This window comes from Haliaeetus leucocephalus, unplaced genomic scaffold (genome assembly GCF_000737465.1).
Source record: "Haliaeetus leucocephalus isolate CR32 unplaced genomic scaffold, Haliaeetus_leucocephalus-4.0 Scaffold339, whole genome shotgun sequence".
NCBI lineage: Eukaryota > Metazoa > Chordata > Aves > Accipitriformes > Accipitridae > Haliaeetus > Haliaeetus leucocephalus.
This window is the reverse complement of record NW_010972775.1, coordinates 20,677,958-20,701,847: the sequence shown is the minus strand read 5'-3', so window position 1 is coordinate 20,701,847 and position 23,890 is coordinate 20,677,958. Positions and strand designations below refer to the sequence as shown.

General features: G+C 38.9%; 1 protein-coding gene across 3 annotated transcripts; it reads right to left on the bottom strand.

Annotated features, from left to right (window-relative positions):
- Positions 1-172: 172 nt before the first annotated feature.
- CLPX (caseinolytic mitochondrial matrix peptidase chaperone subunit) lies at positions 173-22,302 on the bottom strand. Of its 3 annotated transcripts, none has more exons than XM_010572058.1 (14): positions 22,144-22,302; positions 17,847-18,007; positions 16,225-16,342; positions 11,311-11,465; positions 10,309-10,468; positions 9,050-9,091; positions 7,650-7,826; positions 6,598-6,762; positions 6,162-6,250; positions 5,436-5,600; positions 4,113-4,412; positions 3,507-3,599; positions 3,150-3,256; positions 173-2,011 (listed from the first exon to the last, which is right to left on the bottom strand). In XM_010572058.1, exons 1-14 carry the CDS (start codon positions 22,211-22,213, stop codon positions 1,921-1,923), a joined length of 1,893 nt encoding a protein of 630 aa, XP_010570360.1. In that variant the 5' UTR covers positions 22,214-22,302; the 3' UTR covers positions 173-1,920. The 3 variants fall into 3 exon arrangements, with proteins under 3 accessions (XP_010570360.1, XP_010570361.1, XP_010570362.1); XM_010572059.1 differs by having other exon boundaries at positions 555-2,011; positions 16,225-16,339; positions 22,144-22,238; XM_010572060.1 differs by lacking the exon at positions 9,050-9,091 and having other exon boundaries at positions 555-2,011.
- Between the last annotated feature and the right edge of the window lie 1,588 nt (positions 22,303-23,890).

The window sequence follows — 23,890 nt, the reverse complement described above, 5'->3', positions numbered from 1 at the left end:
AGGGCCCCTCCCTGCCCTTGGAAGGCCTCAACCCCCCCCGCAGCATCTTTTTTCTTTCCTGTAGGTCCTCTTAAAAAAACCCCACAACCAAAAAACCCCCGCAGAGCCACGAAATTTAAAGTTTCCGGGGATGACGCCAGGGATGACAACTCTCCGCTGCTTGAGTATTCGCTTTGTTTTATTCAAACGCCAGAGGTGAAGTACAAACTGTAGTTACATGGCATTTTGTTTCCTTAAAAACAGTTCTCAGTTACATAATTCCAAACAACTTTCAAAACTAAGTTGTTGAACAGTTTTGCCTAAAATGTTTTTTCAATCCATTTAAAAAAGGATTTGAATTAAAGGATTCAGAATTAAAAGCAGTTTTATTTTTTTCACTCTACAAAAAGGAAAGTGAGGATGCAGTTACAGATAGTTCACCACAGATTCCCATTTTGAGGGGACTAAGCTTCTCCTAGAAATATCCTCAGCTCCGAAGGCAGCTTGTTCTGAACCATTAGTGGGTCATTTAACCTGAAAAAAACTGAAATCCTAAGGGAAGTATCTGTTGCATCTGTCACGCTGCTTCTTGGTAAGAACACAAGTATTACATAATAAAATTTACATGACAAAAACTAACAACAAAAATAGTGTCAACACCTCTGCAGTGTCCCTTCCTGCCCTAAAACATCCACTAGACTGAAAAGAACGATGAAAGTTTTATTTAAATAGCATGAATTAAAATTTTAGAAAAAGGGGTCAGTAAAACTTAAGTCCACGTATCACCGAAAGACAAAAAGTTGTAAGCAACAATTTTAATTCCTGAAACAAATCAAAAACATACAGGTCCTTTAGTGTTTTTACAAAGACTTTCCTAAAGGATTGAATTAATTGTGGCGTAGAACAGAAGAGGGAGGATTGTTTTGCTGTGAGACTAAAAATCAAAGACAAAACCACAAGATGCAATACTAGCATTTGAGCGTATAACTTAAAAAGCACTGTGTCATGTGAACAATCACTACTGATTACATCAAAAATATTACACATTTACTTCTTTCATCTCTTAACATTATAAGATAGGTTGGGCAAATACCTGGCACCAAAAAACTGATGCATGATAGTTCCAATACGTTAAACAAAATGTACTATATTAGAACATTAATATTTAAAAATTTATGTCAACTTCTCATCCAAATTCAGATGGCTTACTGCTTCCTAGAAATCCTGTTTACCCTTCTGGAAAAATGAGCAAATTGCTGACTTCACCTTCTTTCACAGTATTCAAGGTGACTGGAACTTACTCCTAATGGAGAGGCGAAGGAAAGGCTATTACTTAAAATTGCATTCAAATTACTGTGACAAACTAGTGCCACATTTTTGCAGAATCTCCCAGCAGTGCCAGAGTATGTCCCAGTTTTTCCAAAATCCTGTTGGAAGGGCTTCCTCCCCCACCAATGTAACAAGTCACTCCAGCACCCATCTGGTTTCAAACACCAGCAGAAATCAAACACTGACCTGAACGTAACCCCCTGCAAGTCATATGAGGAGCTAATAGTTTATTCACCCTCTAATTATAAATCTTGATTTCCCATTTGTAGAGTAACATTATTGTCAAATCTAACTATTGGCAGCACCTGCATTGCTGTTTTAGTTTCTAGAAAGAGCAATCCAGGTGCTGCTATATTTGCTATACATTTTAATTGAACAAGTGTAATATACAATTCATATTTGAACATTATGCCATCCAAGTCCACACAATGTCCATCAAATAAATCAATGTGATGTTGCAATAAAATAACACAATCTGATTTATCTAATAAAGTTCCTCATCACGTATCATATCCGAGATAGATCCGATGCCTTCAGTATCAGGCTGAAGCCAGAGGCAATCATAAGGAAATAACCAAGCGCGCTTTATGCAGGTGAGCATTCTGACAGTCTTTAATGGTTTGCAGCATCTGCTTGTCGAGGCCAGCCTTCTTCCTCAACGCCAGAGTCATATTCTTCTTCAGATGAATCTTTAGTGGGAGCCCTATAATTAAAACAAACTGATCAGATACTTTAGAAATTGAGGAAAAGAATGGAGACGATTTCCATAGCTTCTGGTAAACATGCCACCTGCAAAGCACCCCAATGACAAATGCTCTGACAAGCACCCATCTGCTAAACGACCTTCTGATCCGAAAATGGTGCTGTGCAGATTTACACTACTGCCAGTATGCAGTCTCATTACTGAAAATCAAAAGGCTATTGAATTCAGTTAAGTCATTTGATTTAATCAGTAAATTTAATATTTCCAGCAAACATGAATGCTGGTGCTCTATAAAATCACTTAAAGCAACCATCAGTGTAAGCATAGTACTTTCCACTCCAACCATCCATCCCCTTTGAAACAGTAGGTATGCTGAGCCAAGCTTCAGCACAGACACAGATGAATACAAAGCACGTACCTCAGTGGACAAAGTCACTCAAAAAAGCTGTCAGGGGTAGAAACCAAGGCAGAGTTCCTAAATTTCAGACCTGTGTTGTTAACCTGACCCCTTCCCTCTCGACTCCATCCTTGTTCACCAAGATTATTTTTTTAAAATCCAAATTTGCCCAGTGCTTTCAGCATTCCACCACATCATTACCATAATACAAACTTTACAACATTAAGTTGATTATTTTAACAAGAGTTCAGTAAATCAATAGATGTGCCTTTGTGGCTCTCCACTGCTCCAAGAGCAATGGACAAGAAAACTGCAGCAGCCTGGAGCTTGCATTAAAGAAAACAAAACACCTCAGTGGTAGAAAGTAGAAGGAGGAAGGAAAAAGTTCCATTTCAGACATTTCAGTACAGTCACAATTAAAATTCAGATTTTTACTGTTAACTTATGATGCTTATAATTTACTTCTATTTCTACAGGTATACACACACACACACAAAAGGCTTAAAGTAACTTCATATATAAGTTTATTTTTAGTTTCTATTTAAAAACTAAAGCGATACAGACCCAAAGTCTCTAGGACAGAATAGGCACTAATTCAGCTGCGTACAGTATACAGAGAATCAGATCCTTTTCAGGCTGTGTGCATGGTTTTGTGTTTATACACTTGTTCCTACAGCAACCATTAGAATACCTGTCTAGCTGCGTTACTTGTCTGTTCTGATACTTCCATTATGGTTTTACCTAATGTATCCTGGCTCTTTTTTGCCTTCTACAACATCTTTGTCAACTTCCACGCATACAATGTCAGAATTGGGCACTTCAAACATGGGCTCCAGCAACAGCTTTTCCTACAAGAAAATAGAGGGAAAAAATATTTCTGTGTGCCCTCTTCTACATAACAATATGGTTAGCAAGTGATTTTCAGAGCTAGAGTTTTCTTGGAAGAACTCCGAATACCCGCAGTTTTAGAAAGAGACTTACTGTATCTGTGTAAGACCCAGAACTAAGTGAGGTTTTGACTGAAAATTGTCACCATTAGGTCCATACATACAAATGCAGGTAGCTTCATTCACTCAATATGAGACTTAGTTTACTCACCATTATAGATCGAAGACCTCTTGCACCAGTTTTTCTGTCCAGGGCCAGTCTGGCTATAGCCTTCAATGCATCTTCAGTTACATTTAATTCACACTACGAAGAGAAAAATGCTAAGTTTAGTTAATTATTTCATTTATAACTTAACAGTGTGTTGAGTGGGACAGCACAAGCATTACTGAAAATAACAGACAGTAGCTATTTACTTGTTACGAACCAGAAGACTTAACATTTAAGCTACGTACATAAAGCTTCAGCTACACTTTATATTTGCCTAACATTACCAGTATTGACTATGTCCCTTTACGTACAACTAATACAAGTACATCTACAGTACATGAAGTGGCTCTTGATGTCTATTAAGCAAAGTCATGGATGTTCATTTGAATGTTAACATGAAGAGCAACTCAACCATTTCCAGATTACTTACCCCACAAGGACAGTTATCCCATCTAAACCAGTCAGGTTTTAATGAGTTAGCTTACTTTTTTTCAGAGTGGGGAGGTGCACATGTGGGAGGAAGAAGTGATTTAAATTGACATTTTGGATCACTTTAACACTGTATTTATAAACAAGAATATTGAAGAATAGTCAAATAAAAATTCAAACCTTATCCATGCTGAATAGTGCCTGGTATTGAGGAACAACAGCATTTCGTGGCTCAGTAAGAATCCGTACAAGGGTTTTCTCATCTAGGCTGTGCAGCGGAACCACAACAGGCAAACGTCCCACAAACTCAGGAATCATGCCAAATTCAATGAGATCTCTGGCTTCCACGTGACGCAGCAAGCGATCCTTTTCTTCTATATCTTCATGTGGATCGGACTCTCCGCTTATATTCGCAAGATCAGCTGCTGCTGCAGCCCTTCTGCCTTTTCCCATATTAGATGGTGTCCCAAATCCTAGATACTACAAAACAAACATGTTACACTTACAGAACTATCATAGTTAAGTCTTCTTTATGTTACTAAATCATGTGCCACATGCATAAAAAAAATCTGGAGTGACTGATTATGTCATTACATATTAATTCAAGCTCAAGAAATTACTTATAGTAAAATTGGACACCTTGCACACCATGAATTTGTTATAACATTTAATACCTTCAGTAAGGTATCAACACATCAGACTGATTAAGAGTAAGTTTTTCTTAAAATAAAAAAAGGTTAGTAACATCCTGATAAGTTTGCAAATACCAGCAACACTAAAAAGGGCTCTTAAGAAGTGAAGCAAATGCATACAAGAATGCTTGCATGAAAAGCTACATTAATTATCATAAACAGTAATTCGGATTTCAGTCACTCCCCTGTTAGAAACAGGGTGCACATTTTGTCAGAAAGCTGCAGTCAGAACAAGTCTGTCCCCAGACATTAATACACAAAACAGCGAACTGCATGACTAGGTACTTAGGATGATGATAGCTTTTAGCACCATTTGCTCAAACTATTAGAGTATCAACAGTAAACCTTTGGATATCAGAAGAAAAAAAGCTTTTTCTCAGTTTCATACTTGGTACACTGCAAATGAAAGAATCCTATTACAACTGCTAGAACTGTTTCACATATTCTGTTTTTAAGAAACGTAGGACACGACAATAATGTAAAAAGTTTACCACTTAAGTATGGACAGCAAGTCCTCTACCAACAGCTTTCAACCTTCTTTTCCCCCCTATTTTTTTCCTATTTGCATATGCCAAAAATTTCTCTGTGGCAGTAGAGACCACTGCAAGCTACTTAAGCCTACTAACAATAGGCTTGTTCTTTGCTACCTTTCTTAGGCTTAACCTCAGGTTCCCAGATAACAGATGGAAAACTGCTGCTCTACAAACAAACTTAGTGGGTTTACAAATATAGCAAAACCTTTAGGAGTCAGTACTATGAGCAGTAATTAAGATAATCATTTCTCCATTCAAATACAGCCTGATGCACTCACTTTTTCATTTTTCCTCCTGCTGATAATTCTGTCAAGACCATTAAAAGCACCAGAAGCTACAAAGAGGATATTTGTTGTGTCAACTTGCACTGTTTCTCCACGTAGTTTACGAGAATTCTTTTCTGGAACATTTACTATTGTGCCTTCTAGTAATTTTAACAAGCCCTAAGAAGGAAAGAAGAAATAAGCAACATAAAATTCCACTGTGTAGCATCATATAAGACGACACACCATATTGTGCTTACTTTCACAGATGTATTTACATTATTTAATCCCTTATGCCTTTATAATAAGTGTATAAAGAAATCGGTTTTCCATATGAGACAAACAATCCCATTCAATGATAGACAAAAATCTTTCTTTAATGTGACTCCCGTGCACATTATGAGCTGCACTTAGTAACAAGTTGCTTCAATAGTTTTGTCAAAATGGAAAATGTTATCTATTCTTGCCTACATTATGCAACTTTCTATCTGAATGCTGCAAGGATGTTTTTCAATTAAAATGTTTCTATGAAGCAGTCTTGAGTTGCTTTTGAGTTTTGGGGGTGGGTTTTTTTGGAATGAAGAAAGTAAAGAGGAAAGATTAGGGTTTCAAAGGTTAGTAATTAAGGAACTGAAGAACTACGACTCTATACACTCTTGTGCTATTTGACATGATAGGATGATACGTAGACTTGATGGGCTGTTTGCTTACAAAGTGAAATCACTCCACAGAAGTACTTACTTGTTGAACACCTTCTCCTCCAACATCCCGTAACTGATGAATACCAGGAACGCTGCCAATCTTATCCACTTCATCCAGAAAAACAATTCCTGCAGTTACAGAAAATGGATTTAAGGAAGACTCCACTTTTTAAGAGAAGCAAGAACTTACACACAGGGAAGAACATAATTTAAGACAGCAGCAGTCTGTTCTACTTCCATGCTGTAGGTTGCAAAAATGTATGCAATCTTGTCCAACTATGGACAAGAACAAAAACTAGAAGACATGCTTAGAGCTCTTTTCAGGTTCATTATTTCTGATTTAAAGTGTTAAAATTCAGGTACATGCAACAGGACTATAAATTACAGAAGTACTGGTGGTCTCAAAGTTTAGAGCACTTAGGTGAGATTAACAGTGTCTATGAATGAACTTCAGGAAACATATTGTAAAAGTCTACCTTGCTGAGCTTTTTCTACATTGTAGTTGGCATCTTGCAGAAGTTTCGCAATGACAGATTCAATGTCTTCACCAACATAGCCAGCTTGAGTCAAGGTAGTACAATCACAGATAGCAAAAGGTACATCTAGGCATTTAGCTAGAGTCTGAGCCAGCAAGGTTTTACCTGATGAAATAAAAACTGTATGTTACAACTTCCATACATTTCTTTAGAGCACACAAAACTAAATATTTACTATATGATCATCATTACTGTCCTTAGACATTTTGAATGATGCCAGCATGTTCATATATTCATATAAGAATAATTTCCAAGGAAGCCAGTTTTCATCAACAGTGTTTTTTACATTGGCAAGCTGTATTTCTGAATTAGACTAATACGATGCATTTGAGGCAGCTTGAAATGTATATAGTGTGTTACACAATGTAAAAAACAGAATACAGGTACTTGCATAGATTAAAGATTAAATAAATCAGTAGCGCTTTGCAGACACTCAGGGTACAGTGCAAAGTCCAATTGCTCCTGCTTTGAAGTTCTGGAGAAACAGAATTAAAATGTTATTTAGTGAATGTTCTTCCAAAAAGTCTGCAAAATGCTATCACTTCAGCACAAACACTCCCACTTCTTATGAACATACAAATATAATTTCTCTTTTAACCCCCCTGCAACAGATCTGTCCCAGAGGTGAAACAACACTTTCTAACTGCAGCATCTCAGCTTGCCATCTAAAGCAGAGAAAGTTTAAATGCACTTTATTTTGGCTTAGTGAAAGTTACATCTTTTAATCAGTCAGTAAATATAGGCAATTAAAAAAAAAAAAAAACACCACAAAAAAACCCAAACAAAGAAAACCACATGACTAGACCTCCTTCCTTTTCAAGGCCATTTAGCTCAGCTTGTTACCATGGCATGAAAGTACAAAAATCCCAGTTTGGAATTCACAGTTCAGCTTTTTATACACCAAATTGGAATAATCACAAGAGAGAAAAATCACTCATTAACAATCAATTCTAAGAAAAATCTGACACCTATAAAAACATGCAGCTGTATACCTGATCCAGTTGGTCCAAGCAGCAAAATATTACTTTTTTCAAGTTTTATGTCATCATTGGGTGAATCTAATACTTCTCCTCCCCGTTTCTCCTGAGGTATCTGCTGGTTCATTTGTTGCTGCATCGATGCTCCTAAAGCATTACCGTGTGGACTGATTCCAGCAATCTGCAATAGTTCTGAAGAGAACAATAATAGTACTGTTTGAGCACTAACAAGGTCTGCCATTACCTTAAATACATAATAAAAGCTTGGTTCTTCTGTTTTGTTCTGCAAACCTATAATTCTATCTGTACAGAAGTTTACAGATAGGACTGCAACAGAAACATGGCATAATTATTACAAAAACGAGTTCCAATCGTATTTTTGCACAAGCTTATATTTTTCATATATGAAAAGAATTTCCAGTGGCACAGTGGATTATCTAAAAATATTCCTCTACATTAAAAAACACGAGAAATTTTCAGTCCCTACAAATTAACTCATTTTAGCTGTAGTTTTTTATGTTTGGGTTTTTTTTTTAGCACAAGAGGAAATAAACCCAAACCGTTGATCTCTATGATGAAAAAGTACAGGAACCGTACATACAGTACAGTACAACTGTAATTGTAACTGGAATTGTTACATACCATAACAATTACAAAAGCAATGCACAGGTCTACTCTCAAGATTTAAAGACCTGTCTTAGTTCAGTTGTTACCGGTTTTGTTTCTACACATGGATATGAAGACTGAGCTGGATTTTCTTTTTTCAGAGCACTAGTTTTAATTGGCTTGCAGGGTACAATTCTGAAGATTAAGAAAATGGTTTGAAGAGGTGTAACTGGGCATACAAATTGATCTACACTAGTCTAAGGAAGAAGTTCAATAGCCAGGAGAGTTCCAGTGGACTGAAAATAAACATAACTGACATCAACCGGGGGGGAAAAAAAAAAAAAAAAAAAAGGCATTCCGAGGTTCAAGGTGACAGTGCCTTTTAAGAGGACAAATACCCTGCAGAAAACAGTTGCATAACTTCCTTTACTATCTACCTCACATTATATTCTGTATGGCATTACCAAAATAATCATACCTCAGATCCAAGTAAAAAAAAAAAAAAAAAAAAAAAAAAAAATTAAATTTCGCCTACTGAGAACAATTCTAAGGACAGATAATTATTTAACCAACTTCATAAAAGGTATTTTTACAATTTACCTGCTTTCCACCTAGAACTAGATAGAGTCTCAAATCCTAGTCACTTTTGTTAAAAATGCACTCAATGCCATCAATTAAATTTACTTGCGGAAGAAAAGCAAGCAGGATTTTACCCAGCATTTCAAACAAGCAGTCACTAAAGACTATTCTACATTAACATCGAAAGAGTAGATATTGCAGAGGAGGACATGAGGAGAGAGTTCACTTACTTGTAAATCTGTACTCATCCTCCCGTCTTCTGATTTCTAATTCTAAGAGAGAGGATGAAAACAGTAATAAAAAGTAAGTTTATAAAAGCTTATAAATTCTCCATCTCTTGCCCTCTTCTGAATAAATCTCATCACTATATATGAATGTATTTCTAACAAGAAATCCCCACATGAATTAGTATTTATTGCTGTCAAAATTAACCCAAAACCCAACTTGCATGCTTATAAAATGACAGCAAGCTTTCTACTACTTAAAACAGTAACAGTCTATTAACTCTGATTAGATTTTCATTTTTAAACCACTTACAGAAGGGAAAAAAATGCTATAATATAACTTTGTTTTGAAAAGTCTTCCTTAAACTCTCACATTTATATCTGAGTGTTACAACATAAGATTACACATATTTCAAAATACTACCCATTATAAATGTTCACTGCCAGTCCCTCTGGGTGTGCACCATTTTATCTTCCTGTGGATGGTCAGAAACCTCTCTGTGCCAGGTACACAACTGCTCTCCTACCATTACCAGAAAAGTGCTACTAATGTTTTCCCCTCAGTTAAAATACTTCTTTACATAAATTCAAAAAAACAAAGAAGATTCTGTTTGCTTAGCATACTATTTATTGCAAAACAGAACAAAACACCTTAAAAAAAAAAAAATCAAGGTACGTTTTGAATCAGACACAGTAACTTAATCCTACTTCCAAAAATAAATTAGATCAACATAGCTACACACTTACTCAGTAGCAACAGTACTGCCAAAAGTAACTCCATCTACACCTGCTAGATATGGAACAATACTATGGTGACCAACAGATGCTGCCAACAGCAGCAAGTGAGGTTAGAAAGCTAGCTATTCATCAAATTCACTACACAAAATATTGTCTTCATGATCTACATTGTTGCTTGCAGATTAAGCAGCAGATTTACCGTTAAGCAGTAAATGAGATTAGAAAGAAAACTTTAGGAGGCTCACTTTATGAAGTTAAAGGAAAATACCTAATGACATGCGTCAGTAAAAAATGCTAACCATGTAATAACAGGAGGCCATACCCATGGCATCATAAACCCTCGATTACTTTTAAATAAATCACAGAAGTTTGCATACAGTGAACATTAAATGTAATAGAAATTCTTTTAGCTCATTCCAATTACAGAACATCTAGTGTCGAGGTAAAATCCTTCTCAGGTTTCTTACATTAGAGCCCTGAAATGGTAAGTTTTATTTGACCAGAAAAATACCAAACATAATACAAACCTCTCGGTGTTAAAGAATTCTGCTTTTCAACTTCTGCTTGTTGTCTCAGGTTAGCTGGGATATTATTGTAGATTCTCTTGTAATGATTGTACACAGCAACTGAAAGCACCTTCTTGGCAAAACACTGACCAACAACATATTTGTCGAGGTAGTTATAAATCTGAAAAATAACTCAATTTTAATAACACTTCTAAACCACCCTGCAGCAAAAAATAAAAAATAGTATATTGTGCCAAAGATGGACTTTGGTCCAAACCAACCATTACAGAACTGAGAAACAGAAACACAACATCTAAAATAAAAAACATATTCCTGTTGATAAGTTTACTTAAAAACATGGCACTTAATCATATCGTGTCTGTCGGTTCTTCCCTACTAATATTTAAATCCATTCTTATTTTCACCCAAATTTGTAAGAGGAACAGAAATTTCAAGAATATTTAATGTCTTACAAGAGGAATGACTATCCAGGAGCCACACACAGCTTCAGAAGTCATTACAGTCCACTAGGAACTGAGAAACACAATAAGCTCCCTCACTATTTGGGAAAGGGAAACCAAGTAAGATGGGTCACAGCCACAAGCTAATCAGCCACAGTTCTTGCCCAGAAACAGGACAAATAAAAGGTTCTGCAGCTACAGAAGGAAGCTGCTAATGTAAGGGTGCAGAATATGAGGCCACAGCAGGAAGTAAAAGATACTACAGTTGGTGAGGGTTGAAATTAGCCTCAGGGTCACAAGTCAAAAATGAAGGTACTGGACTTCAGTCACAATACAAAGGCAGAGGAAAATAAGCCCAACTACTTTTATTGGATCTACTTGTCCCCTTTATCAGTGCTCTGCTGGGTCACATAGCTCTCAGAGGTTTAATCCTGAGCTGATTGTCTGTCTTGTTTGTTGCTCTGTCAAAGCAGACCATTACACACCTGATGCAGATTAAGAAGTAAAGCATTTCACCATGCTGTAATACAAGGAAACACTGGGGTGAAATTAAGAACCATACCTTTTTCGGTGGAGGCGGTGGCTTCTGCTGGAATGCCAATTTCACAGCTTCTGCTGCTGACTCGGGCTCTTTAATGATGCTCTTTTTTGTGTCTGCCTCTGACAGTACAACAAAAAAATGGTGACACTTTTCACACTTCACAAAACGGGTGGAAGCTGCAGAAAAAGTAAAACAAAATGGCAACAGGAATTGCTTAGACAGCACTCAATCAACTGCCCAACTGTCATACACAGGACAAGCACCTGTAAGACAGCATAGCCACCTCTGTGTTTACACAACACTTCCCCTTTGTTCACCTTAGAAGCTTTAAAAGCAATTAGTGGACTATGAAATTTGACACAGAGGAAATGCAATTTGCCCAAAAAGTCTCAACGCAGGGTAGCAACCAAACAAGGGATTAAAAAGCAAAAATCTATTTCATACTTATTCAGTAGTACTACACTCAGAAGAGGAAATTTGGCATCTCAGAGTGATGCAAAACTAACGAGGGCTTCTAACTATGCAGGAATTGTTCCTAACTCTCAAACTAGCAGGCAAAAAAAGCAGAAAAAAAAAAAAAAAAAAAAAAAAAAGGTCATTTGGGACAGACTACTCTAAAGTGTGGGGAAGCAATCTACAATATCAAGGATATCAAAGATATATCAAGTGGAACAACACTATGGAGCATGTTCAAGTCACCTAAGCCCAGGACACAGAGCACAGAGGGGTCACACAAAGGCCTCCTCCCGACAAGAGGCAGCGGTGGTATGCAACAGATGATCAGGACTTTGATGTTTTGCAAGATCTTTTGCTTATTTATTTTTACTGTCAAGAGTAGAACAAATTTCTTTCAAATTCCAAAAGCCAAACCCTCCTACTGCTGACTTTGTGAACTATGTCTCAAGAAATCATGTTATCTGCAAAGACTGGTTTCAAAAGCCTGAAAACTAGAACTTGCACTACTTTTTTTTTTCTCCTTTGGAAAAGCAAAGTTGAAATAATCGAAAATAGACAGTAGAGAAGAATAAATTCATAATTCAAAATAGATCTTTTCTGACCATACTACTATGCTATTAAATGCAAATCATGTGCAACAGGACTGATTTAAAGTAAATATATTAGTAAATGTATTAAATTAAAAGCAAAGTAAATGTAGCAAAACAACCACATGAAAAACTTCAATGTCAAAACTTCTGAAATCATAAGAAGTTTTTAGAAAATGGCTTGAACACTGTAGTACCACCTGATTTTAGTAACAGCCTCTAGCAACAAACAAACTGCTTATTTATAACTTGTTGTTGCCTCCCATAGAGCTGGCATCAGCAAAAGAGGAGTAGGTGGGTTTTTATTTTAATATTAAACACACGTTATGACTGGGTAAGTATGACCAGCAGATTATTTTAAGAATGTAGCACATAATACTGTGACCATCACAGTTTTATTAACTCTAGTCCAAAGAAAAATTTGTGTAACAGCTGGAAAGTTCTCCTGGCAACAGTCCAAATTACTGTTATCTGCCTGATGGGAATGCAATGGAGAACCACTTGCCTGCACCCCTCTTACATAATTGTTATTTACCAACAATACTGTAGGGCAAAACCCTCAAACTTTCTCCCAATGCCCACTCAAAACACCTCTGATATTCTTAATGACTACAGTGTCATGAGGCTGTTGCCCTTCCTTATGCAATGCTAATAGTCGGCTTTATTAGGATGGAAGAGCCACGAGAATACTTGCCCCCTTTATAGATCCATGGGAATAGTTAAAAAAAAATAGAAAATAAAGAGCAGGCTATTAAGAATACTATTGTGCATCTTTAAAACATTATTCAGTGAAAAAATTATCGTGCAGAGTAAGCTTTTATCAATTACTTCAAGCAGCACAGAGGAAAGTTATTAGAGATCTTCCTCATTTCAGCAAGACCAATAGGGTCCATAGTTACAGAGAAACTTTGATGTATGGGGTGCCTTGAGGAGGAGACTCAGTTACCAAAACACAGCTGTGAAACTGGCCAGTTTCTATCATCTACACAGCAATCTGGAAAAAAGTATCAATACAAGTTTTAACAGAACAAAAAATTTTGAGAAGTTTGCTCTAAAATACAGGGATACCAAGTTTAAGCACCACTATCTCCCTAAAACTGAGCATTCAAAATTGCAAACAACTTTGCTATTCTTAAATACTGGCATGGTTTTATATGTTCTTTTAGCAAACACAAAAGCACAGAGGCAAAGAGCCTTCATGTCAAATTACCTCACTGTCATTAAAATGTCTGCAAATATTTACAGTGTGGTAAAATGTAAGTCAAGTGTTGTTTTTGATTCAGGCAACATTACCACAGAGGCTGCATTTGCAAAGAGATTTCTAAAGTCCGTAAGAGCTGACCTTGCCAAAGAGAAAGGTCAGGTTTTTACAATACATACAGGAAGCCAAAACCACCGCAGGATTAATCTTAAAAATATTTGTAGGGTTGAGATAATGAGCTACTGTTAAACCGCTGTAAGGTAAAAAGACATCAAGAGAAAGAGAACAGGGAAGCTTCTTGCCTATTAAGTATGTACAGTAGCAGGAAGTCTTGCTTTGGAGGATGAGAGCTAACCTGATGGCAGCAGGTGGAGACAGTAAAAGCAGTGCCTAGATAAGGCTTCTTATGTCAATCAGCTTTATAGCTATTGGATTTCACTCTACATCTGAGGCTTACATCTTATTTCACTGATCACAAACCTCTCCTTACAGATTCTCACAACGCAAAACAATACAGGAAGTGCTGAGAAAGTGTGTCAAAGCAAAATTCCTTTTGGTTTGCATCATATTCTTCCTTAACAGTTAATTACTGGAAAACCACTGCCAAGCATATCCTTGTGCAGGATTTCCGGATACAAAGAGAAGCCCCCTTAAAAAATAACTCCACTGGACAACCAGCTTTTTTTTTTCTTATTAGTTTTTGTTTTCTTTTTTAAAATAATTTTTAAGATAATTAGCTCTTCCATTTTCCAGCTGCTTTATATCCTACAGTTTGGCTTGGAAGCAGTGTGCTCAAACTGACAGACTAAAACAGAAAGACACAGGTCCAGAGAAAACTTGACCACAACTCACAGGAATTTCTGAGAAATTAGAGCAATTACAATCATTGGTTTAATTTTTTTTTAAGTTACCAGTTAACAGAAAACTGACAGCTGTTCTCAAGATCAACAAAAAGGTCTGCTCTACTCCATTATCTGGTGACACTGTACTTAGTTTAAACTAGTAACAGACTTCATTTAAAGGCTGTAAAATCCTAAAGCCTCAGAGTAGAACATGCAAGGATAAGAAAAGTAGATACATTCAATTATTCACAAGACGACTTCCTCATGTTTTGACTTTCAAGCTTCTAACAAATCTGTCCAGCTGCAACACTAATTTTACAAGTACAAAGTGGGTTTCCAGTCGCAAGCTGTTTACAGTACCTGTGCCATTCTGATGCTGCAATTCAAGTGCGGTATCACTACTTGTGAATTTGAGATTGCATATACCAGACATTTTCTCCCATAACGTTAGTATGAATGAATTCTCTTCCTATGAAAGTTTTCAAGCATGCTTAAAGATTCCTAGAGACACTGACACTATACTAAATCACATCTCTGTCTTCCAGGGATACACAGTGATTGTTCTATTCTGGGGCAATGCTTGAATGGTATTTCCAGATAAAACCACAAACTCCAGTAACAAGGGGAGTGCAAACACCAGTGACGTGAGTGCTTCAAAATGTCTCTGTCTACTCATAAATCATCTCATAAGAATATAAATGAGGTTAAAACTCCTTCCACTGTTTTCAACCACACCTAGTCCATGGAGAGGCCAACATATTGAACACCACACAGGTTGTATTTCTAGTTCCATCAACTAGTGCCAGATTTTACAGCAAACCTTGTTGCCTATAGTTTCGAACAACAACAAAAAAAAGCTTAATATTTCTGGGAAAAAACAGTAGCTGAGGACTGATCCTTTTATCTAACATAAATACTGTTATTATAGAATTGTCTTGTGATTCATGATGTTTGATCATTTTTATTAAGTATTATTTTATATGAGTAGCAGCAAATAATAGCACATCTGCTCACTATCTTCACCAACTGCAATATTAACAACTGTTGAACAAGTTTCAGCTGACCTTGTCTTAAGCTTCTCAGTGCACACATCTGATTATGACTTGATACTTCCTCCCTGAGCCCTAACAATGGGTATTTGCTTTCTAATAACTATTTTCTAGGCTGGTCTCATTAGCACTGAAATAAGGATAAACATCTTCAAGTCTGATAGAGCCTAAAGCATAACTGGCATTAATTTGGACCGTACTTCAAAAAAAGTAGCTATTTCTGCTGGACACCAGGCATCTGACACATTTTGGATTTTCTATTTGGACTTTCCAGCCTCCTATTTGGAATGTATTATGGATCTGACTTCACCACAGAAGACCATTCTAGTAAGCCATCTGTCATATACTAACTCCTCAGCTGGATAAGCACTTTGGTTACACTACATGCAGGATTAAAGTTTTATTATTTAGTAAACAAAGGACAAACATTACAAACATACACATATATAAGTATATATTTATATAATGGACAGAAAGAATCATCAGTAGTTAAATGGTATTGTTTATGTGAGCATCTCTTCCACTGCATAAAAAGTAACAAACTATTTTAAAACTGCGTATTCACAGTTGCGGTCCAAATTCCACCGCCATATTCAGCTCCACCACACATCATAGGAAATGACACAAATGTATCCAGAGAAACAATACATGCTTATGCCAACGTGGCCAAACTAAGCATAAGAAAATTTTTGACATTGCATAATTAGGTAGGCTAAAACTTAGCTATCAGGCCTACGTTAGATCACAAATATAGTCACTTCAGTGTCTATTTAAAAAAGAAAGTATTCATTAAAACTTACACACAAAGGTCTCCACGTGTGTGCACAAGTCACCACACTTCGGGCAGCGCAGCTGGTTCCCTCCTTTCCCAGAGCTTCCAGAGCTTGTCTTTTTACCACCCCCCTCACCGACAGACTTCTAAAAAAGATTTCCAGACAATTAGCCCCAAACAATGGAGCTGTTACATTAGGCATTTAGCAGCGTGTTTATGGAATCCAGTAATGCGAATATTGCAATAGCTGAATGACAAAATAACTATTGTCAGGATTTTTTAAAGGCTTTGAAAACTTAGAACAACACAACATTTGGAAGTGTACACACATCTGCATTTCCCACGTCTACCAATTTTGGATGCCCATGGAAGATGCATCCCATATCCACATTAGAACTGCTTGACTGGCACTAGAACAATAACAAGCTAAACTGCATCAAGAATGTTTTAATAGTATATTTCAATGTAATTTATTCTAACACCAAAGAAGAAAACAAATCATACTTATAGAGTAATTTCATTATCGCAACTGTGTTGATTCTAAGGGTTTCTGAAGCCACAACTCTTCTCACGTCCTTGACAGATGTAGCTATGCTGGCACATGGCTGTAGGGTAGATATGGCCTATAAAACAAGCATCTCAGAAATTGCTTGGAAATATTTTATCTTTTACTTCTAAGGCAGAGTTCCCTGATGGAGACCTACTTGTCTTTCTCCATGTTACCTTGCTTAGTGGTGTTCAAGGTTAACATTTTTTAAAACTCTATCCATTCTATGCCTTCATACTTTGATTAATAATAAAAGCTATTATATTTTAGGAAACAGCAAAGATCTCTCTTCCCTTTTCCAAGGCAGTTCCCCATTTTTTTAAAACCTTGCTTGCCTACTCATTTCTCCTCACAACCCTTCTCAAGAAAAAGACTATTAAAATTCTTTTATCTTCCTTCTTTATTTTTTAAAAAAGTTTAATCTGAATCTTCAGAACACACCTGTGTCATCTGTACAGTACCTCAGATGTTACAACATGCCATACTAAGGCAAAGTTATTGCCTGTGAACTCTCAAAATCTTATTTGCTGACTAAAGAGCAGTTTTATTCTCAGGTAATCATTTAACTGAAGAAGCTGTTTATTAACTATAATTATAGAGAAAGACTAGGATGAAAATAGATTACAATTTACTGACAAGAATAAAGCTTAGTCTCCTCACAGACTTGTCTTGCTTAATACAACTACCAAAATAGTGCTGAAAACAAAAACACTTTAAAATGTACTCCCTTTAAAAAGCCTACTTGGACATAGCAGGCTTTTGAAGGAGAATAGTTCTGACTACTACTCTTTCCTGAGATCCTGAAACCTGTTGTGGATTTATAACATTCTACAAAGTTTTCAAGTGTCCCTTTATGCTAGGCAAAAAGATTTATAAAACTGGGAAAAACATTATAGGATGTTTATAAGGTTTGTCTGCTAATATATTCACAATACAATTTTTTTCTTCTTCACTGTCAGTTGTAGCAATTTGAAGGATCAGAAATGTGAAGAGTTAGCAAAAATTTCAAGAAGATTCTAATTTTAAGTAAGGAAAAAAAATACTAAAAATATTTAAGAAATATTTTATATAAACTTTTGAAAAACCTAATGCGTGGAGGTTACCTTGCTTCCATCTCCAGAACCCTCCTTGTTTGCACCGTCCTTTGAAGCAAAATAGGCTGGTGTTTCCGAAAAGTTTCTAAGAGGAATCCGTCTTAGGGAACAAGTTTCAAAAGTCCCAAGTTTTCCTAAAACAGGGATGCGTGTACGACCACAAGTAATACCTAAAAAAAATTAAAACATGAAAATTAAACATTAAAAATACTCTAGTTCTAATCCCAGTGCCACCAAATGCCAGAATTTATTTACATTGAATGGAGCTCAAAGGTTTCAGCAACAGAACATCCAAATTCCAGTTATCCAAAATAAATTCTCTTCACCACCTTATGTTCATCTCATTAAAAACTGCCTGGATCATCCAAAAATGACCCAAAAGTAACTCCAGGTCCTCTAGCGTCAGATAATTGAGAGTCCCATTGTGTCATGAAATAAGGAACATCCCAGTTATGAAACTGATGCTCAGAATGATAAATACAATCAACATCCAGCGCTTATTGTGAAATATTTCAACCCCTGAAGTAAAAGAGAGACCTTTGAAGCATCTCCTTATTGCACAAAAATTACCAAAGAAGTGTCTCAAACTCACAGACTGCACATCTGGATTTGGCTTTCACTTGTGATCTCTACTCAAAACTGGTTTCCAGGAATTTGAGGTACTGCTTGACAAAAAAAGTTGTCCTGAGGAAAACTGAAAGGTAGTGTCATATTTGGCATGTGCTGACAGACAGGCACAAGTCAATTCAGCATAATCTTAACTTTGTTGAAATAGCTTACTGCCAACGTGAAAAAAAACCTCATTGAGAAACTAAACAGCCTTTTCCTCCTCTTGCAACAGCGGGTAGGATTACATTTCATGGCTAGGTATGATGTGAATCAACATATGTCGTGCTTGTGATTGCAACATCTCTCAACATAGGCAAGAGCCTGGAATACATATCTCACTTCTCTCACATTGAAAGTGGCAAATTTCTCACTTGCTCTCTGGTTTTGATAAGAGCTCTGTGACTTGCCAACAGAAGAGCTATATAGCAACAATAACAATTAAAAACTTGCTGACAATATATGGGTTTACTGTTGGAAAGATGAGAGAATCCTATACTAAACTCCAAAAACTCTTCTGAAAAAAGAATTAAAACCATAAGAATGGCAAGAGGAGTACAATTCATTTGCTTTGAAAGAGATAACAATGACAACTAATATCTGGAATCTTAGTTGAAAGACGACATTTAAGAAGAAAAGCATTATGGATAAGCCTAAATTTACCAGGAAAACTCTCACAGGCTTCTGCAAAGTCACAACCAAGAAGACAGTGTCAAATGAGATTTGAAGTTGTTTTATTAACTTACATCTGCTTAAGATTCCTGAACTTGAAGATCTTTTGCAGTTATTTTTAACATGATTAAAAATGTAATCTTTTAGAAATCTGTAATAGCATTACTTCTGTCTGTAAATGTGAGGGAGGAATAACGATCAATGTGCTCACCAATTTTAAATTCCTCTGCTGAGTGCCACTGCAACACAGCAAGACACCTTAGATTACATAGGATAAACTATGAAAATAGCCCCGTAAACTTAAAAATGCTGGCTCACTTTCACAAGCAGTTGCGTTCTTTCAATTGAATCTGCAGAGAACTCTGAAGACTATGTGCGCCAAGTGCACTTGTCAGCAGAGAATAAGCTGTGGTGAGCATTTACAATGCAATAGCTGTTCGGCATTAATTCCCTGTCTTGGGGGCTTATTCTTCATAGCTGGTTCCTTTAACGAGATTTGTTTTACCACTTCTAAAGGCAATTGAGAAAAGACCCCTTAACAAAATAAAAAACCCATCTCACCTCCCCTGAACAAAACTCAAAGTTACACAACCTTCCTGCAATACAGGAAGATTTGGCCTGGGGAGAAAGGATGAAGCACTAATACATTTTACTTCTCAACTCAAGCATTTTACCACTAAGCACTGCACATGGACTAAAGATCACTGATTTTAATTCAGAGCACACCTGTGAGACAGAAAATGCACTGAAAACTGCATTGGATGAAGTATGACACCATACACAGTATCAAGTATTGAGCTGGTTAAGTGCCACGTTACGGAGTATGCCCGTCTATTGATCAGAAATGCAGTAGCTGTGGGGCATTTAACGGGACACTGGCAGCAGATCTAGGCTAGCCAGCAGCATTACACCCACATTGTAACGCTTTTGTTGCTGTTAAATTCACTCTCACGAAAGTCTTAGCTGGCCAGCCTTTTGGGAACATTAAACTCACACTGCTATATGTGCTGAACTCTAAAGGGTGTAGATAGGCTAAACTAGAAACAAAAGAAAATAATATCCTATTACTGCTACATCAGCTTGTGGCTAAATAGGAAAAGCCTTGTCCCTGCACTTATCATGAGGTCTGAGTGATACTTTTTTTGACAAAATATCATTGTACAATTAAAGAATGAAGCAGTAGAAGTTATCACAACTATTTTCTTGCATAAATAAGCCCAGAGGCAGATTTTTGGGAGAAATCAACATTCCAGCCCAATGCCTAGCAACTTCCACTGAATGATCCAGATACTGATAAATGTTCAAATATGCAACAGCTGGCTAGCACAGCAGTATTTACTCACACACACAACTAGCAGTCAGAGCTTGGGTGGTTTTTTCAAACAGTAAACTTAAAAGACATGTACCTAACATAAGAATGTTGGTAGCAGCAATGGCATCTATCCAGGGAGTTCAGATTAGTGTGTTAAGACATAATGGGAGGCTCCTTTACACCTTATTAACCTTTAACTGATACTCGAGGAAAGAAATACAGACTTTTGGGCCAAGCTTCAAATATCTTGGAAGAATCTATTGCCCAAGGAAGTGACAGGGAGACTGTGACAAGACAATTCTCCTCTGTCACACACAACACTTGATCAACTAGACTTATCCATGCACCCTGAATACTCTCAAGTTTGTACCAACCAGCAATAATAGCAAACAAAGTACCTGGCAGAAGACATAATCCATTACAACAACAAAAATGCACCAAAATAAGATTTTTTTTTTTAAGAACTTTCATGGAAAGCTGATATGCAAATAATCTTATTACTCTGTATCTGTGTTTTAGTCTCATTTATTCTTTTACACATCACTTTTAAACCTTAGTTCTGACAAAACAATTTTTTTTTTAAAAAAAGATAATCCTAAAGTTAATTCAGAATGTTACTTGCTTTAAAGTTTATTGCTTCAGTGGGTTTACACAAGGCCAGACAGGCTGAAGTTGAAAGTACTGGTTTAAGCCTTTCAGCACATGTGACATCAAGAGATGTAAACGTAAAGCCAACTGCAATGAGTTAACTCACCTCTCAAAGGTAATAAATCATCTCAGGCTATTGCTGAGGGTACAATCATTCAAAACCCTGTCGCAAATGTGGCAGCAGTAGAGATTTGCAGCACAATTTGGGAGTGGTCTGCCTTTCACTAAAAACAGCACGCAGTATGTCAACTCTCACTACCCACAAGAGCACCATGAAAAGGGCAAAAGTAGCAAAAAAGTAACAGCCTCCCTCCCCTTCGACTTCCAGTAAGTGGTTTGCACAGTCTCACCCTTCTACCAAGTTGGAAATAATTACTTTTTTCTAACCGAGCCCAAGTCTTTATGAGAAATATTTCAAGTTTCGGTTGTAAAAAAGGCAGGCTTTTAATCAGTCAGCTAATTAGGCTCATTAACTAGCACTACAGGGTAACGCACACTGGACGACTGCTGCTGAAAATCACTTCTGTTGAAATAAACTCCGTTCTCGCATTACATCTCCCGAAGGTATATCAATGCGGGCTAATTGTCCAGAAATTCACACCATGTAATACTGCCCTTAATCCTGACGCGCCACCGGCCGTCCCCTCACACCACCCAGGGTGACACTAGCGAAAGATTAATGAGGGGGAGGGGGGGAGAAAAGAAAAGGGCCGAGGCAGCCACCCGCGGCCTAACCGAAGCCCTTATCGCGGCGCTGCAGCACGGAACTCCCCGGGCCGGCTCGTCTCGCTGCCGCCGGAGCGCGGCTGCTCCCCGCCGACACCGCTCCGGCACTGACCCGGCGGGCCCCGCTCCCCAGAATCAATCACCGGCAGCGGCGCGGCTGGAGGGGCGCGGAGCGGTGACAGCCGCGCGGCGGCCGCAGGGAACGAACGCCGTTTCCCCTCAGGGAGGCGGCGGGGGAGCGGAAGGGGCCGCGGCGCTCCAGGCCCCGTGAGGGCCCCGGGACGGAGGGGCCCAGCCCCCCGCCCCGGGGCCGGGCGACGGCGAGAGGAGGACGGCGGTTACCTCTCCGCGCGGAGGGCAGCGTAGAGCCCAGGAGGCGGGCGGCGGCGGCGCAGCTGTGGCAGGCGGACATGGTGCGGACGCGGGCCCGGCCCGCTCCCCCCCCGCCGCCGACTAGGCCTCGCTGGCGGCGGTGCTGCGCGCCCCACCCGCGCCGTAAACACCCCCTCCCCCGCCCGGCGCCGCCTCAGTGACGGTAGCGCGCTGCCGCCCGCCTGGCGTCACCCCGCACACCCCGCGGACTACCGCTCCCAGCGGGCAGCGCGCGGGCGCCTCGCTCGCCGCAGTCCCGGCGTCCGCGCGGGGCCTCGTGGGAGATGTAGTCCTAGCGGTGCAGGGAGGTCGCCGGGCCCGCCGCGTTGCATCATGGGAAATGTAGTCGGGACGACGGGGAGACCCCTGCACCCTCCCCTGTACACACGGTATTTCAGGCGATTCCCGCCTTTTAGTTCTCCTTCCTAAATACAACAGGAGAAAAATATTTCCTTTGCATCCCAGAAATAGTTTTCTGAAAAGCCTTTCGTGAAAAATCAACCTGAAACAGCAGCTGAAAACTTGAGGCAAAATGAAGCAACTTTGGGACAGAGGTGAAAATGACACCTTGCGTCACAGGGTGATCTTCAGCTAGGGCACAACATTATGCGTGTATATATATATAACCTAATCAAGTGCAACCTTTAGACGTATCTCATGGAGAACGCACCTACAACCGACAGGTATCTATCGGCCCATTTCTTTCAACTCGCCTCCAACTCCTACTTGTTACATACGAATTAAACAAAGCTAATTGATCCCAACGGTTGTTCAGAGGAACGACTGGGAGACAGGAATACGCCACGGGCCTCCTCCTCATCCACCCTGAGCTGCCCTACAGCAAACGCCATTAGGGCACGTCGCCAGCAGCTGCATACAGCAGGAACACTGAAATTTCTGCCAAGCTCTGGATGGATTTTAACTTTTGTAAAAATACAGGTTTAACACCACCACCGACAGCCAGGCACCTGCCAATCTGATTTTAATCTGCATTAAATCCACCACGTTTCCTTCCGGGAGCTTTTTGAGGGAGTTAGGCAGGAATAGCAGGTTAGGCTCAGGGACATACTGACATGCATCAGTAGAAGTGGTTTGTAACTCACTTTTTAGCATAGCCTTGAATTCAGCTTTTTAAAAAATAAATTTAGTTGGAATAGACCCAGCTGATGAAAAGATCCAGATTTTGTATCAGACGAACAAGCACTGCACAACACCCCGATGAAGAGAGCTGGATAAAACCTACTATATTAAAAGTAAGACGCCGACTTGAACACATGCCGTTTCACTCACCAGGGCTTTCACTGAAATCACTCGGGATTTCTCTACATATATAAAAAAAATGGCGCGCCTTCCCGCTGGATGGCAGTGGCAGGTCACAGTGACAACTGAGCCAAGCGGAGCGGCGGCAGAGAGCGGAATAAAACACAACCAGGGAGTTGCCGCGCCTTTTTTTCTAGGTTAAAACCCGATTCTGTGAAGAACCGGCCGAGCAGCGAAACAACAGCAGCAACCGGTTCCTCGGACGCTCCCGCCGCAAGGACGCTAATGCCGGCCGCGGCCCCTCACAGCCTACCGACCAATCACCGCCCCGTCGCGCGGGCACGTGACTTCTACCTCAGTAGCGATGGCGCCGGAACCGCTTACTTCCGCCTCGGTAGCAATGGCGGCCGCCCCGCTTTCCGCCCCGCCCGTGCCCCTCCCCCCCGTCACGTGGCCG

Excerpts from the sequence above, each read along its gene's own strand:
- CLPX (XM_010572058.1), bottom strand. The coding sequence starts at position 22,213 with ATGTCCGCCTGCCACAGCTGCGCCGCCGCCGCCCGCCTCCTGGGCTCT. Across the intron at positions 18,008-22,143 it reads GCTGCCCTCCGCGCGGAGAG|GTATTACTTGTGGTCGTACA; the intron begins GTAACCGCCGTC and ends AATTTTTTTTAG. Across the intron at positions 11,466-16,224 it reads ACACGTGGAGACCTTTGTGT|CTTCCACCCGTTTTGTGAAG; the intron begins GTAAGTTTTAAT and ends CTTTTTCTGCAG.